The following is a 15,823-nucleotide window of genomic DNA, read 5'->3' on the forward strand; positions in this document are numbered from 1 at the left end:
AACTACGTTGAACATATTTACCGCACTAAACATTTAAAACACTATATATAATTGCATCAATCATCTTATCCATACCATGGAGCGAAGAGGGGGTGGTTTCCAGGCATATTTAACTTGATATCAGTACAATAAGAATGCTGACATAAATAGTTATGTATAGTGTTTTAATTGTTTAGTGCTGTAAATATGTTCAGTGTTTATTCTTATTATATCAGTACAATGTCATTTATTTCATAAAACATCTTATGTCAGGTTGCGAGAACCGACATAAGCACTTAATAAATGTTCAAGTAGTGCTTCATAAACACATTATTCAGTGCTTATGAATGCGTCATGAAGCCCTTATGTAGGTAGCCTTCAAATAAAGTGTTACCTCATATTGTAATATATTCTCTTCTGCTAGTGTCAAAAGACAGAAAGAAATGCTTCAAAAAAGGTGTTTGAACAGCAGAGAGTTCAGATGAAGAGGATGGAGGAGATCAGAGGAACCAGCATGATGAGGAGGCTCAGCTTAACCCCTTCAGCGCTGTTACACAGGTTCCCCTCACAGCAGCTCACGCTTCCAGTGACTCCAGCTATCTGCAGGGCTGATACTCCAGCAGTACAGAGTTTGCTGCTCGCACATCCTTTCATCATCTTTTGAGAATCACCAGCAGTAGCTGTGAATGCAGGAGCAGATGAGAGAGAGAGATGAATACATGAAGTCTAAATCGGACTAAGGCTGCGTTCACATTACCAGGTTTAAGTGGCACAAATCAGATTTTTTGCCCTAATGTGACTCAGATCTGATCTTTTCAAATCACTTTCAAACGTGGTCCTAGATCAGATACGTATCCGATTTGTGGCCATGCGGCCTAAATGTGACGCTCAGATCGGACTTCACGTGCTTCGTTTCCGCTGCCCGTGCTGGGAGCTGATCAGAGTTAATGATCTTCTCAGCGAAGCTCGTTCTGCTCGTTAGTTTGTGGTGAGGATGCAATGATTGAGTCACCCGAGTAGGACGAGCTCATGAGGCTCATTTCAGGACGCTGGTTCGCATTAATGACCGATTTGAGTCACTGACCTAAACAAACTGAACCATCGAGTCAGACGGATGTGAACGTAGCTTAAAGGTACTTTGGCACTTGAGTTGGACATTTTCCCCTCAGTTTGTTTTTCCTTTGTTTACACTTTAAAGCGCCCAGGTCGTGGACATACACATAAAAGACTTTGATGTGGTACATAAACACGGTTAAAGTTTGAAAACATGCTGTTCAGTCTCCACTTTGACATATGGAATTGAGGCTGTTAGAGGAGACTGTTTTAAATGAGCTTTTTTCATGGTGGTGTAAGAAAACATGCATAGTTTAACTCCACTCACTGACCCTGACGTTGTAAGAAGAGACCACTATCATCGTCATTTTGTAGTTGCTGCCATGCTCTTACGCCCATATTAGGAAACTCTGGGTCTAAGCTCTATTTCTCTATATCCGGAATGAATAGGGTTTTTGAGAAATTGCCTCTATCGCACCCTGTGGTAGATAAAAATGCTCAGAACCCGATACATTTTCTCCTCTGCATACCACTGGAAGTTCGAGGTCGTTGTAGAGTTGAAATATGAATATTGCCACATGTGAGCTAAGGCTTCTGCACACTGAATACGCGTCATTAGACTGGCAGTGTGACGGCGTGTATCCATATCTGATGCTCCCTGAAACACCACAGACCTTTCCCTTCTGTACAGCTTGAACTGAAAAGATCTACAAATGTCCCTAATCCAGCACAGACTCAGCTTAATATTGTACGCTGGGATTGGTGTGGTGCACGCTGGCGCGCTTGGCTGCCGCTACCATTACCGTGTTTTTATCGAATCCTCGTGTATTGTTTTTCTTTTATTCTATCCAGTGCAATGCTTAGTGCGACGTATATGCCCACTTTTAAATATACAGCTCAAGAACTTCTACGGATACGCTTTCGGGCTCAGTCCTTAGAACTACCACCGTCTCTCCGCCGGGATATCGGTATCGCTATTCTCTATAATGAGAAGTGGAGAGTGTCCAGACTGTCTGTAACTCATCAGCCCTCCTTCGAATCTGCTACAATCCAAATCAATGGACCTACTCCTACCATCCTAACCACAATCTATCGTCCACCAAAGTTCAATGCTGCCTTTTTAAATGATTTCTCTACGTTTTTAACATCTATCTGCTCTATGTCTCAGAACCTAATAGTCCTGGGAGACTTTAATATCCACATGGATAATAAAGATAATACAACTACCAAGGACTTTTTGTCATGCATCGACACATCTGGCTTGCAACAGGTTGTGGATTTTCCAACCCACTGCAAAGGGCATACTCTTGATCTCATCTGCTGTTCTGGGATCACTGCTTCGAACTGTACAGCCACGGAACTTCCCATCTCTGACCACCATCTGATTTCATTCACTGCAACACTACCTGCTGTGGAAACTAGTTCCCGAGTCATTTCATTCCGTAATATAAAGAACATTGATCAGACTCTATTATCATCTGAAGTGAGTTCTCTACAATGGAACTCAGGATCTGTTTCCCCAGAGACTCTCTTATCCCAGTATAACACGGAGCTACACGACCTATTGGATAAACTCGCCCCACTAAAAACAAGGACAGTTTCATTTGCTCGTAGTGCGCCATGGTACACCGCCGAATTGCGCCATCTAAAATCCAGGGGACGACAGCTCGAGCGCTTGTTCAAGAAAAGTGGACTTACAGTGCACAGGGAAATGTACAACAGCCACTTAACGCACTACAAGGAAGCTTTCTTTGCTGCAAAATCTGCTTACTACCGGACATTGTTCATGGCTTCTGAGGTCAACATCCGTGCCCTTTTCTGTTCTGTAAACAATATGCTGCAATCACCGGCCACATCATCTACTCAAATGCACTCTGTTGATCTATGCAATATGTTTATGTCATTTTTTGACTCAAAAATCCAAAACATCCATCAACAGATAACCTCTTCCCACACAGCTAATGCTACCCCTAAGTGTACTCCCGATCTACTGCTATGCTCTTCTTCTTCTTTATCTACTTTTACACTCCCTACAACTATTGAAATAGCTCATCTTATTAAGAAAGCTAAGTCTACGACCTGTATTCTAGACCCTCTTCCAACAAATCTTGTCAAAGCTTGCTCTTCCTCTCTAAGTGCGCCTATTACTGCTATCATTCAGTCTTCTCTTTCAACTGGTCTTGTCCCTGCCTCTCTCAAACTGGCCATGATTACACCCATACTTAAGAAACCTGGATTAGATCAGACTGATTTTAATAACTTCCGGCCAATTTCAAGTCTACCATTTATTTCAAAAATTTTAGAGAACACTGTCTACACTCAGATTCATACTTACCTTAGTAACAATAACCTATATGAAACCTTTCAATCTGGCTTTCGTCCTCTCCACAGCACAGAAACCGCTCTCCTGAAAGTGACCAACGATCTTCTAGTGGCAGCTGATTCAGGTCGGCTTACGATTCTCATCCTCTTAGATCTAAAAGCTGCGTTCGACACTATCTCCCACCCAATACTACTTGATCGTCTAAAATCTATTGGGCTCACCGATACTGTGCTTAAGTGGTTCTCCTCCTATATCAATGATCGCTCCCAGTTCATCTGCCTCAAGAACTGCCAGTCATCTATGTCCAAAGTCATTTGTGGCATTCCGCAGGGCTCTGTTCTTGGACCTCTCCTATTCATAATTTATCTTCTCCCAATTGGCCAAATATTTAGGAAATTTAAAATACATTTTCATTGTTATGCTGACGACACCCAGCTTTACCTCTCCACTAAACCCAATGATACTCTCCCACCCTCCTCTCTGTTAAAATGTTTAGACCAAGCAAAAAAATGGTTCTCCGAAAACTTTCTACACCAATAAAACTGAAATTCTCCTAGTAGGAACTAAGAACATCCTTGCAAAAAGTCAGTCTTTCACTCTGAATCTTGATCATTCCACTGTCTCTCCGTCCTCCCAGGTTACAAGTCTGGGAGTTGTTCTTGATAGCCATCTCTCCTTCAAAACACACATTTCCAATATCACACGCTCAGCCTACTTCCATCTTAGGAACATTAACAGACTGCGTCCATTCCTCAGCCAATCCTGCACAGCTATTCTGGTCCATGCATTAGTAACATCGAGACTAGACTACTGTAATTCTATTCTTTTCGGCTTACCTCAGAAACACTTACATAAACTCCAGTTAGTTCAAAATTCAGCAGCTAGGATCATCTCCAGGTCGCCTGTAACCGAACATATCACCCCTGTCCTTAAAGAGCTCCACTGGCTCCCTGTCAACTACCGGATCCAGTATAAAATCTTACTAACTACATTCAAAGCTCTGCATGGACTTGCTCCCTCTTATATCTCTGATCTCCTTAAGACATACAGTCCTGCTCGCACCCTCCGATCCTCGTCAGCTGGCCAGCTCACTCTCCCTCCAGTCCGCTTGTCCACCGTGGGAGCTAGAGCCTTCAGCCACTCTGCCCCGTCTCTCTGGAACACCCTTCCTACCCAAATTCGCAATATTGATTGTCTAACTACCTTCAAATCTCGGCTTAAAACCCATCTATTCACACTTGCATACTCCTGATTCCTCATCTTCACTTTTCTCTGTTTGTCTTGTTTCTCGTCTGGTTGAAAGTATTTGAATGTATGTTGATTTGTTTATCTGTTTATTTGTTTTTTGTTTTTTATCCTCTTTTATACTCTACCATTCTTCTTTTAACCGTTGTAAGGTGTCCTTGAGTGCTTTGAAAGGCGCCATTACTAAATAAAATGTATTATTATTTATTATTATTAATATCACTGGTGAGCCCCTGATCAGCTGTTTTAGAGTCTCAGAATATCCTAATTATTGTTTTACTGCTGGTAACATTTACACATTTCTCCATGAGGACACTTTCTCAGGACACTCGCCAGCTTCTTGCTTGAATTTTGCCGTACCACCTAATGTTCCACTTTAAGGTGGAACATTCGTCCTCATAGTTTTAACACGGATGGTATTTTTCATAAGGAGTTTTAGCCACTCAAGATAGCCTATCTCGAGGTTCTGTTTACAGATATACTTGTAAATATGCGCTACGGTATATATGGTATTTATACATATATATGAAATGCTTCTTATAACTTCAACTCCAGTGGTCCAAAATGAGGCCTTTTCTATCTCCAGAAAAGTTAGCATTTTGAGATTTTGCTCCAACAGCAATGATATTTCACATAATGATATGTCATAAAACTACATTCAGGAAATACACATGTATGCAGTTTCCACCTGTGGTGATGACACAGCGATCTTCATCTCCCTCACAGCTCACAGTTCCAGTGCAGTCATCGCCATCACAGATGTAACACTTATGTCCATTCGCAGACTCTTGTGGCAAAGCTAAACAGGAAAACAAGCAAAAAGAGGAGATTTCTCAGGACACTCTCTGCGGTTCTGCAGGTGAGAACTTTATGTGCAGCGTTCATCACTGAGTACTGAAAGCTTTTGGTTTTACCTTCCACAGTGTGGCCGTTGCAGAGGTCAGTGCTGCAGCATTTCAAGTTGAAAGATGTTTTCCAAACTCCCAGGTTGATGCTTCCAGTGAAGCACTCTGCTGCTCCTCCACAAGTTTTCTGACTTACTTGCTGTTGTTGACCATCTAGTGAACACAGTGCATGAGTGAATGGAGACATTTCTGACCGACTCTCTTCATTTTGTACTGAGATCATTCTTACCAGTGACCACTGTGATGGTCCCGGTGGTACACTGATCCGGACAGTCCGTCTGGGTGGTTGCGCATGTTCCAGGCGGCCCTGTTTTATACTGGTAACACTTCAGTGTCAGCGCTGGAGGACCGAGAAGTCGGGCATGAAAAACAACAGTTCAGCAAAAAGGACAGTCAAACAACATTCACTGACATCCTCAAGCGTTAAGCTTCAATAACTTAACACATACTATCGCACTGGAAATGTCAAATGTAAGGATTCTTTAACAATACAGCCAAAACAAGTGGGTTAAACTATCTTCTACAGAGGCTAAACTGATTCAACTGACATCTAAAGTGTTCTAAAATGCTCTGTAAGTTGAGCTCCATACCTTTTGGAAAAAGCACGCAGATGAGGGATAGTGTTATTTGCAGTCTCATTGCTCGAGCTGAGATGTTTAATGTGAGGAAAGCAGAGCTGGTTTCGTGTGAATAGATCTAACAGGGTGTAGCTTCTTGTGGGCTTTTCAGAACCTCCCACAAATTTTGTGTATCTTGTTTGTTTCAGTTCATTTTTGAGCTGCTGAGTCTTGAGATTCAGACTAGGGGGAAGCACTGATGGGTGGAGCTGTTCAGTCCTGCCTACATTGATGGCTTATATGAATCGAAACTAAAAGTTGCTGGTCTGTTTCTGTTTCTCCACTTTCTGCAAAGGATGTTGTGTCAGAGGAGCTTTGTAGAGGCCCATTTATGAAACATAGAGATGATTATAAGTTTGCTTAACTCTTGTGCAGTCTTAACATTCTGGACACTGCCCTTGTCCTAAGGGTCAAAAATGACCCACATTTAACTAAAAACCTAAAATAAAGCAGCTTCATTGAAATTTAAACCTTAAGACTATTTTGCATGAAGACCTGCATGACATGCATCACAAACTTTGTGAATACCTGGGTTTTCTCTCTTTACAGAGCAGAAATACTGCATTTAATCAGTGGAACTGTGCCACTGAAGACTGCTCCTACACTCTCTGCAACCAGGCCCACAGGTCAATTGTTCATTGTGTGTGTGTGTGTGTGTGTGTGTGTGTGTGTGTGTTCACTTTGTCTAATGTTAATGCATCAGTCTAGAAAAAGTCACCAAGTTTTAAGATGAAAAAATCATTTTAACACAGCGGTGAGTCATTTTTGACCCTCAAAATAACACGAGGGTTAATGATTTTAAAATAATTTATGAATTGAATATGAAAACATACAGCTCGGTGGAAAAGTATCTGCCCCCTTCCTAATCTCTTCTGTTCTTGCATATTTGTCACACCTGAATGTTTGATAATCAAACTCATTTACGGCATTTGGCAAACGCTCTTATCCAGAGAGACTTAGGCAGGTGAGGGTAGTGTTAGGAGTCTTGCCCAAGGACTGTTACTGGTAAAGTGTAGGCTGCTCACTCAGGCGGGGACTGAACCCCAGGCAGAGGTGTTACCCACTACACTACACCAATCATAACCGCCTTTTAATATTAGACAAAGATAAGATTTGACTTCATTTATTGAAGGAAAAACGCTGTCCTAAGGGTCGAAAATGACCCGCATTTAACTAAAAATGTAAAATAAAGTGGCTTCATTCAATTTTAAACAAGGAGCAACTTGTCGTTTATCCCAATCGTTGTGACTATCTGGGTTTTCTTTCTTTACAGTGCAGAAATTCTGCATTTAGTTGGGGCACCGTGGCACTGACGACTGCTCTTCCACTCTCCGCAACTATATAGGCCCACTAAGTTTTGGTTTTGTCTGGGTTCAATCAGTAACACACATAATGTGTGTGTGTCTTTGTGGTTTTTGTGGCACATAAATTATTTCCTTAATGACCCTTAAGACACTCTCTGTGCCCTGGTGATGTACAGTTTTAATGCAATTATGAACAGAGGCTGTGTTTCTAATGTGGTCACTCTAGGAAAAGTCATTAAGTTTCAAGCTGAACAAAGATCATTCCGGGGTTTTCCCTGCTGTTAAACATAGTGATGAGTCATGTTGACCCTTAGCACAACACAAGGGTTATTGATTCATGAATGCTTGTGGAAAAGTATTTGCCCCCTTCCTAATCTCTTCTATTTTGCATATTTATCGCCCTTGAATGTTTCAGATCATCAAACTCGTTTTAATGTTAGACAAAGAAAACCTACGTAAACCCAAAATGCTGTTTTTCAATGACGATTTTATAGATTGAAGAAGAAATGCTGTTCAGCCCTACTTGAAAAAGCAATTTCCCCCTTAGCTACAATATCAACTACTTAACCAAATCACTGGAACTGGGTTCAGTGCCACTATCCACACCCAGGCATGAGTACTGATTACTGCCAGACCTGTTCAATCTAACAAATCAGACTAGCAGCACACGATGCCACGTTCTAAAAATACAGACGTGAAAAAAAAGACACTAAATTCTGCCAGTCTGGAAAGGGTTACAAAGCCGAGGCTCTTGGACTCCAGCTCACTAGGAGTCACGCCTAGGAAGTGCATTAAAAACCACAAAAAACATATTCAACACCAGAGCTAGACACACAGACAAGCTATACACAAGACGACAAGGCACAGGTGTTAAGGCCATTCATTGCCTTTAAAACTGAAAGTAAACCCATCAGGATTCAGCTCAGATGGTAATAAACAGAATAAATAATATAAGAAGTCGCAGGACAGGCTATAAAACCCCACTGCAGTTCATAACTTAAATTAACTTAATTAACTCCTTTATTCATACATGCATTAAGACCAGTGAGGACCAGACTGAAGAACTCTGAGTATTTGGGTCTAGAACCCTTGACACAGTTGAGTTTGAGGGCCACTTTTACCTTCAGTGTACCTTCATGTGTTACATCTCAACATGCAATGCTTCACTGCAGAGGTATGCTGTCCTGCAGAGCCACAGTCCTGTACAGATCAATGTTTACTCTAGAAGAGGGGTTCAAGTTCAAGTTCTGCATGTCTCAGCTACGTTAAAGTAGATAAAAATAGCCGGAAAAGGGAAATCCTGCCTCCTGGGTTTAGTCTGCAGGATATAAATCTCTCACTGTGGAATTACACGTACAGACTTCGGCTTTGTTGAAACACATCTATGACTGGGGGTTAGTGTTATCGCTATTTAGCATTTAAATATCACCAGAGCGAGAGTTTGTGTGTGTCTGTGGGAGGGGGGCTGTGGTTGCACTGCATCCGTGAGGCAAGCATAGCGAGTTTTACTTGGAGTGTCCTCACCCTTGAGGCTTGAGTGACTTCTGATTGTGTGCAGTTCATTGACGTTTGCTAGCCATTTGCTTGAGAGCATTTATTCCAACAGATCTTAAAAAAAATAATAATAATAACAAATGTAAATATTACTCAAGTTTAGAGGTTAGTGGCTGTGTTTACAAAACTTTAAGCCAATCGGATTAAATGCATTCTGACTATAGGTTCAGAATGTAGGTTCAGACTGAAGTGGTTACGCTCACTCTACTCAACAATCTGATGAACATCTCTGTTTACAGGCTCACTATAAGTAATCTGATCAGAAATCATGCACATGCTAGAGAACCATTCTGTGCAGAAGTTTCCATGACAATGAGTATCACATGCATCACATGAGTCTATATTTGACTTATTACTCTCTTGGTTAAAGCCTTGTGTTTAAATAGATCATAATAGTCCAGGTAAATATCTTATAGTCTGAATATTTCACTGTAGTTTCAGATGAAGCAGACTGTATCACTCAACACTGTTTATTCAACTTATTTTGGTTATAGCGACCATCATTATAGACATTAAGACTCTCCATTTAGTCATCCTGCAATATATCCACTTCTGCTAGTGTCAAAAGACAGAAATGAAAGTGAAAAGGAGTTTGGGCAACAGAGAGTTTAAACTCAAACTAAACTTTCCATTATGAAGTTGTGTCCTATACCTTTTGGGAAAAGCACACAGATGAGCACCAGTGTTAGTTGCAGCTTCATTGTTGGAGAATCTGAGAGCTTCAAAATATGATGAAAGCAGATCTGGGATGGATATAAATCTGATCTGAGGGGGTGTGGCTTCATGGAGGCTTTTCAGAACCTCCCACAAACCCGTAAAGTGGTTCATCCTTTAATGTAAACATGTCCGTTTCCCAAGCCTGGCTCCGCCCACTCATGTCTCCCATCGTTAGTTTGCTCACCTGTGTCATTACTTTCTGCAGTCTGGAGTTGTTTCAGTTGCCCTTTGTCAGGTTTTCTACACTGATTTGTCTGGTCAGTGTACTAGCAAGTGAACTTAGTCAATAGTCTGGATTCATATCACAGCTCTACTTAGCCTACATCACTTCTGAGCTTCTGAATGTTGAGATGCAGACTGGAGGTGGTAGAGATGGGTGGTGTTCAGTGCCCAGTGAAGTCATGCATTCATTTAAATGACCTTTCTATGCCCTCATTACACTGCAACCTGATATCAGCTGAAATTAAAATGTGGTTCTCCCACATTTATCAGCTGCACAGGCTGACCGATGCAGATAGAACCTTATAATGCCTATTTAGCATGACACTTTCACGAAGGAACCTTACATGTTTTTTACCAATCAATGACAACAATCAGTACTAAATGACTGAATCATGTACAAAGTAGTTAATTTTGACAAAAATGTCACATAGAGGTTTCGTATTCTAGATATACTGAATGCAGATCATCTGTCATCTAACTTTACAAGTCTAGTTACATTCCAGCTTATTGCACCGGATCTTTTATCTGGAAAACAGTGAGTCTATACAGACTTGGTGAGCTGAAACTGAATGTGATAAAGTGACACATCTTATCTTGTTATCAAGAGGACGGGTTTCATTCCATCAAAGGAAGCAGTTGTTGGAAGACTTATTACACACACCGCATATTGCTCTGAATAAAAAACCTGTGCCCACAACGGCCCTTTGTGGAAAAGACTGGACACCGTAGAGCATTTCTGGGTGAATCTCATCCACCCTCGGTGCCTTGCCACTGAGGAGCTTGCCAACTACTTATATGTAAATATGTTAACATGTCCTGTACAGAGAGTCCACTTAAATGTCATTTTTCTGTATATTTTAATAAATTCACATAAATACAAATTATGTTACATATTGGGGGAAAAATGTAAACTATCAAATGTGCTGTATCTTTTGCCCAGGCCACATTTTACGTTCTATTTTATGTCATTTGATTGGAGGCAGATGATCCGCTGTGGCGACCCCTAAAGGGAGCAGCCGAAGAAAGAAGAAGATTTTATGTCATTTGACCAGGGATACCCAAACTTGCATGGCATGTGTGACTGTCTCATGTAAACATTTTATAATTGTAATTGATCAAAATATCATTAAAAAATCCCCAAATCCCCCCAAATTCAAGGGTTCTAAGGGTTAATTTAGCCAAAGGTTCTAACTCACCTTTTTGCCTTTTTGTCCTAATCTTTGTCCTAAGCTTTACTTACGCTACTCGCTGGGACTCTTTGCATCACAAAGTTCCACTGGGAATTTCCTCATTCTGGGTCGACATAGAGGTTTACAGCTTTGCCAGGGTTTTAAACCACAGTCTTCCGATATTGAAGTTGTTTTGTTAGACAAAAAAAAAAAATCAGAACCTGATCTTTATTTGGTGCCCCTGTGATGATGAACTTAGATAGTTTAGTTAGTATAGATAATCATAGTTTCCTTTAAAAAAGTGTAAAAAGCTTGTGTTTAATTACAGTTTACAGCAATTTTGTCTCTTCAGAGTTGAACTGGAGAGCTTTCTGCTTTGCATTGATACAGTCCAACTCTCTACAGTTGAGAGAAGCCAGTTAAGGTGGTTCGGGCATCTGGTAAGGATGGCCTCTGGACGCCTCCCTAGGGAGGTGTTCCAGACATGTCCGACGGGGAGGAGACCCCGGGTAAGACCCAGGACACGTTGGAGGGTTTATATCTCTCGACTGTCTTGGGAACGCCTCGCTATCCCTCCGGAAGTGCTGGAGGAGGTGGCAGGGGAGAGGGTGGCCTGGGCCTCTTTGCTTAGGCTGCTGCCCCCGCGACCCAGACCCGGATAAGCGGTTGAGGATGGATGGATGGACAGTCCAACTCTGAGGAGAGAAAATGATTAAAAATTGTAAACAAAGTGGTTTCGGAAGTTTAGCCGAAGGTAAACTTGAGCACATTCGGTCTGTTTATTTCTATTTCCAGAGTAGATAAAAATGAAACCTGTTTGTTAGAGGAAGCTGAGGTTCATGACTGTTTCTTCTCTAATGGATAAACATTGAGAGACTTGCGAGCAAACAGCACCCCCTGCTGGAGAAACGCTAGGTGGGCCATGTCTAATGCATAATAAACATAATAAACACACAAACGGCACACCTCTGAATGAGGCTTCCACTGATGTATATCATCGTTGTCACCTTATATTTCCATTTTTATCACAATTCCAGTTTCCCTTTATGGTGTGTAAGCATTTTATGATGAATATGCGTGTTATAAACTATGCATCTACATTTGGTGTAGCTATTTTTTCTACTTTAGGCTTCATGTCTCTCATTGTTCTCATACAGTTGTACATTCTGATCACATCTGCCAGACAGATCTAAAGTCAAATGTGCATAACCAGGAAGTCTGCACAGCTGTCCAAGCAGTGTTGCAAAACATTTTGACCACAGTCCCCTATGGGGCCAGCACTGCCCACCGTCCACCTTTTATAGGTGATGGGTGGAAACATGCCAGGCTTCCTTTCATGAATGACCTGCTTCAGATGACTGTATAACATAGTGTACATGTATATACTGCTATACTCTCCTTACTGCTGGTGAGGCTTTCATTCATTTATATGCTGATTCTGTAGTATACACCAGCTCTTCCCCCAAATCTGTACTACAGGAAACGTCTACCATCATCACTCCATTCTGCTGCTGCACAAGATTGAATCACACCACAAGAAATGATCATTTCTTTTCTCATTTATGTCAATTTTTAAGCTTGGGGGTTCTGTAAGGGACATTTTATCGCTAGATGTTTTCCTTTCTCTCAAGACGCTTCTGCTGCTTTGTCAGGCTGCCATTGGAAATAAGCATAGTATTGGCATCAGAGCAAGCTGTGGTTCCCATGTGCTTTGTTCTAAAAACAATGAGTCAGGTACTTTATTTGGTCGCAATTTATCGCATGATTCTTGGAACAGCTTCGGCTGTGATAAAGGTTAAAAAGCATATTTCCTTCCTCCGGAGCAGTTTTCCTTTCTTGTAGTCTGTATACAGAGTTAAACCTGAATAAAAGCTGGACACAAACGTCGAGTCATCTATTCTTCTTTTGTGCATAAGCTTCAACTCTTCTGGGAAGGCTTTCCACCAGGGTTAGGAGTGTGTTTATGGAATTTCTGACCGTTCTTCCTGAAGCGCATTTGTGAGGTCAGACACTGATGTTGGACGAGAAGGCCTGGCTCACAGTCTCCGCTCTAATTCATCCCACAGGTGTTCTACTGGGTTGAGGTCAGGACTCTGCGCAGGCCAGTCAAGTTCTTCCACACCAAACTGGCTCATCCGTGTCTTTATGGACCTGCTTTGTGCACTGGTGCGCAGTCATGTTGGAACAGGAAGGGGCCGTCCCCAAACTGTTCCCACAAAGTTGGGAGCATGAAATTGTCCAAAATCTCTTGGTCTGCTGAATCATTAATAATAATATAATAATAATAAGTTAAACTTATATAGCGCCTTTACACAAAACCCAAGGTCGCTTTACAAAATGCATATCACATTACACAAGGCCCGAGGAAGATGCAGGGAGAAAAATGAAGGAGAAAAAGATGAGATTTCAATAAAGATTTGAAGTGAGAAAGAGAAGAGTTAGAGCGAAGAGAGAGAGGCAGAGAGTTCCAGAGCAAGGGGGCAGCAACACTGAAGGAACGACCACCCATAGAGCTGAGCCTGAACCTAGGGACCACTAGAAGGCCTGCTTCCGAAGACCTGAGGTTACGAGTGGGCTTGTAGGGTATTAGAAGGTCGAGTAAGTAAGCAGGAGCCAGGCCATGAAGTGCCTTGAATGTGAGAAGTAGAATTTTATATTGAATACGTAAAGTAATGGGCAGCCAATGAAGTCTCTGAAGAACAGGAGTTATGTGCTCAGATTTTTTAGTGTATGTGAGAATCCGTGCTGCAGAATTTTGCACTATTTGTAACAACCTAAGTGACTTAGCGGGGAGCCCATAGAGTAATGAGTTACAATAGTCCAGGCGAGAAGTAACAAAAGCATGGACCAGAGACTCAGCTGCAGCCGGGGACAGTAAAGGACGGATACAAGAAATATTGCGAAGGTGGAAAAATGCCGACCTAGACAGAGACTTGATGTGCGGTTCAAAAGACAAAGAAGGGTCAAAAAGAACACCTAGGTTTCGGACAGTGACAGATGGAGGGATTGTAATATCATTTACAGTGAGAGCAAGATTTTTGAGAGCGTTAACAGTGGACTTGGAGCCAGTAACTATAAACTCGGTTTTGTGTGCAATTAAAGAAAGAAAATTTGCCCTAAGCCAGGAGTTCAGGTCAATAAGACATCTATTTAACTGGGGTGGGGGAAACAGTGCTGCTGGTTTGAAGCTGAGATAGATCTGAGTATCATCAGCGTAGCAATGAAAATGTAAATTGTGACTACGAAAAATATAACCGAGGGGGAGAATATAGATTATAAAAAGGAGGGGACCAAGGACGGAACCCTGAGGGACACCATATTCAATGGGCACTGTGTCAGACGTATGGTTCCCAATTGAAATAAACTGAAGCCTGTTAGTCAGATAAGAGCTCCTTTCACTGGAACTAAGGGGCCGAGCCCAACTCCAGAATAACAACCCCACACCATGATCCCCCCCTCCACCAAACTTTACACTCGGCACAATGCAGTCAGACAAGTACAAACCTAGATGCAGCTGCTCAGCCATGGAAACCCATTCCATGAAGCTCTCTATGCTGTTCTTGAGCTGATCTGAAGGCCACATGAAGTTTGGAGGTCTGTAGTGATGGACTCTGCAGAAAGTTGGTGACCTCTGCGCACTATGCCCCTCAGCATCCGCTGAACCTGCCCTGTCATTTGTGGCCGACCACTTCGTGGCTGAGTTGCTGTCGTTCCCAATCGCTTCCACTTTGTTATGATCCCACTGACAGTTGACTGTGGAATATTTAGTAGCAAGGAAATTTCACGACTGGACTTGTTGCACAGGTGGTGTCCGATCACGGTACCACGCTGGAATTCACTGAGCTCCTGAGAGCGACCCATTCTTTCACTAATGTCTGTAGAAGCAGTCTGCAGGCCTAGGGGCTCAGCTTTATACACCGGTGGGCCACAGAAGTGATTGGAACACCTGAATTCAATGATTTCGATGGGTGAGTAAATACATTTGGAAGTATAGTGTAGCTAATGTTCACTGACTGTCTCTTCTAGCATGTTTACCAAACTTGATAAAGTTTACCAAACTTACTTAAGCATGACATATATTGACAATACCCAATCCGAAACGCTCATGACTGAAAGCTTGTGTTGTTGGGCTTGATAGCATTCTAATGTGGCACAAAGCTGATATTTCAAGCCTGCTTTCAAGAGCACTGAAGATTATAAAACTAGTTTTAACTATATAAGGTTTGTTCCCTGCCTCAGTTTCCTTTTCTCTTCATACGTAAATACAGTACAGTAGACCACTCAAAGTCAGCACACTGTTTATTAAGGTTACAAAACAAAACTACCATTACAATTCAGACTCTGCAGTTGGACACATTGCAATAGACAGCTCTGCTAGTCTTAAAGAAAAGAAAATTGATCTGAAAAAAGTTCAGATGAAGAGGATGGAGAAGATCAGAGGAACCAGCATGATGAGGAGACTCAGCTTAACCCCCTCAGCACCGTTACACAGGTCCCCCTCACAGCAGCTCACATGTTCAATGACTTCAGTTGTCTGCGGGTTCCACTTGTCCATAGTGCAGAGACTTCTGCTCATGCATCCTTTTAATTTCAATTGAACACCCGAAGTAACTGCGAATGCAGGTCAGAGGGAGACGTTAGACAGCTGAACATATTTAGATAAACCACAAAATCAGATTAAAGAGACGTTTTAATGAATGTCCTCATTTTAGACTAAAAATGTAGTCACCTCTGA

General features: G+C 41.9%; 1 protein-coding gene across 1 annotated transcript; it reads right to left on the reverse strand.

The window, feature by feature from the left end:
- Positions 1-277: 277 nt before the first annotated feature.
- Positions 278-6,253, reverse strand: LOC108410455 (urokinase plasminogen activator surface receptor-like). Its single transcript, XM_017681538.2, has 5 exons — positions 6,096-6,253; positions 5,735-5,845; positions 5,515-5,658; positions 5,289-5,399; positions 278-659 (listed from the first exon to the last, which is right to left on the reverse strand). The coding sequence occupies exons 1-5, from the start codon at positions 6,142-6,144 to the stop codon at positions 457-459; spliced, it is 618 nt and encodes a 205-aa protein (XP_017537027.1). The 5' UTR covers positions 6,145-6,253; the 3' UTR covers positions 278-456.
- Between the last annotated feature and the right edge of the window lie 9,570 nt (positions 6,254-15,823).

This window comes from Pygocentrus nattereri, chromosome 9 (assembly GCF_015220715.1).
Source record: "Pygocentrus nattereri isolate fPygNat1 chromosome 9, fPygNat1.pri, whole genome shotgun sequence".
NCBI lineage: Eukaryota > Metazoa > Chordata > Actinopteri > Characiformes > Serrasalmidae > Pygocentrus > Pygocentrus nattereri.

Bases quoted from the DNA above. Each gene is read 5' to 3' on its own strand.
- LOC108410455 (XM_017681538.2), bottom strand. From the start codon at position 6,144: ATGAGACTGCAAATAACACTATCCCTCATCTGCGTGCTTTTTCCAAAA. The intron at 5,659-5,734 runs GTAAGAATGATC...TGTGTTCACTAG, and splicing joins GACCATCACAGTGGTCACTG to ATGGTCAACAACAGCAAGTA. The intron at 5,400-5,514 runs GTAAAACCAAAA...TTTCCTGTTTAG, and splicing joins CAACGGCCACACTGTGGAAG to CTTTGCCACAAGAGTCTGCG.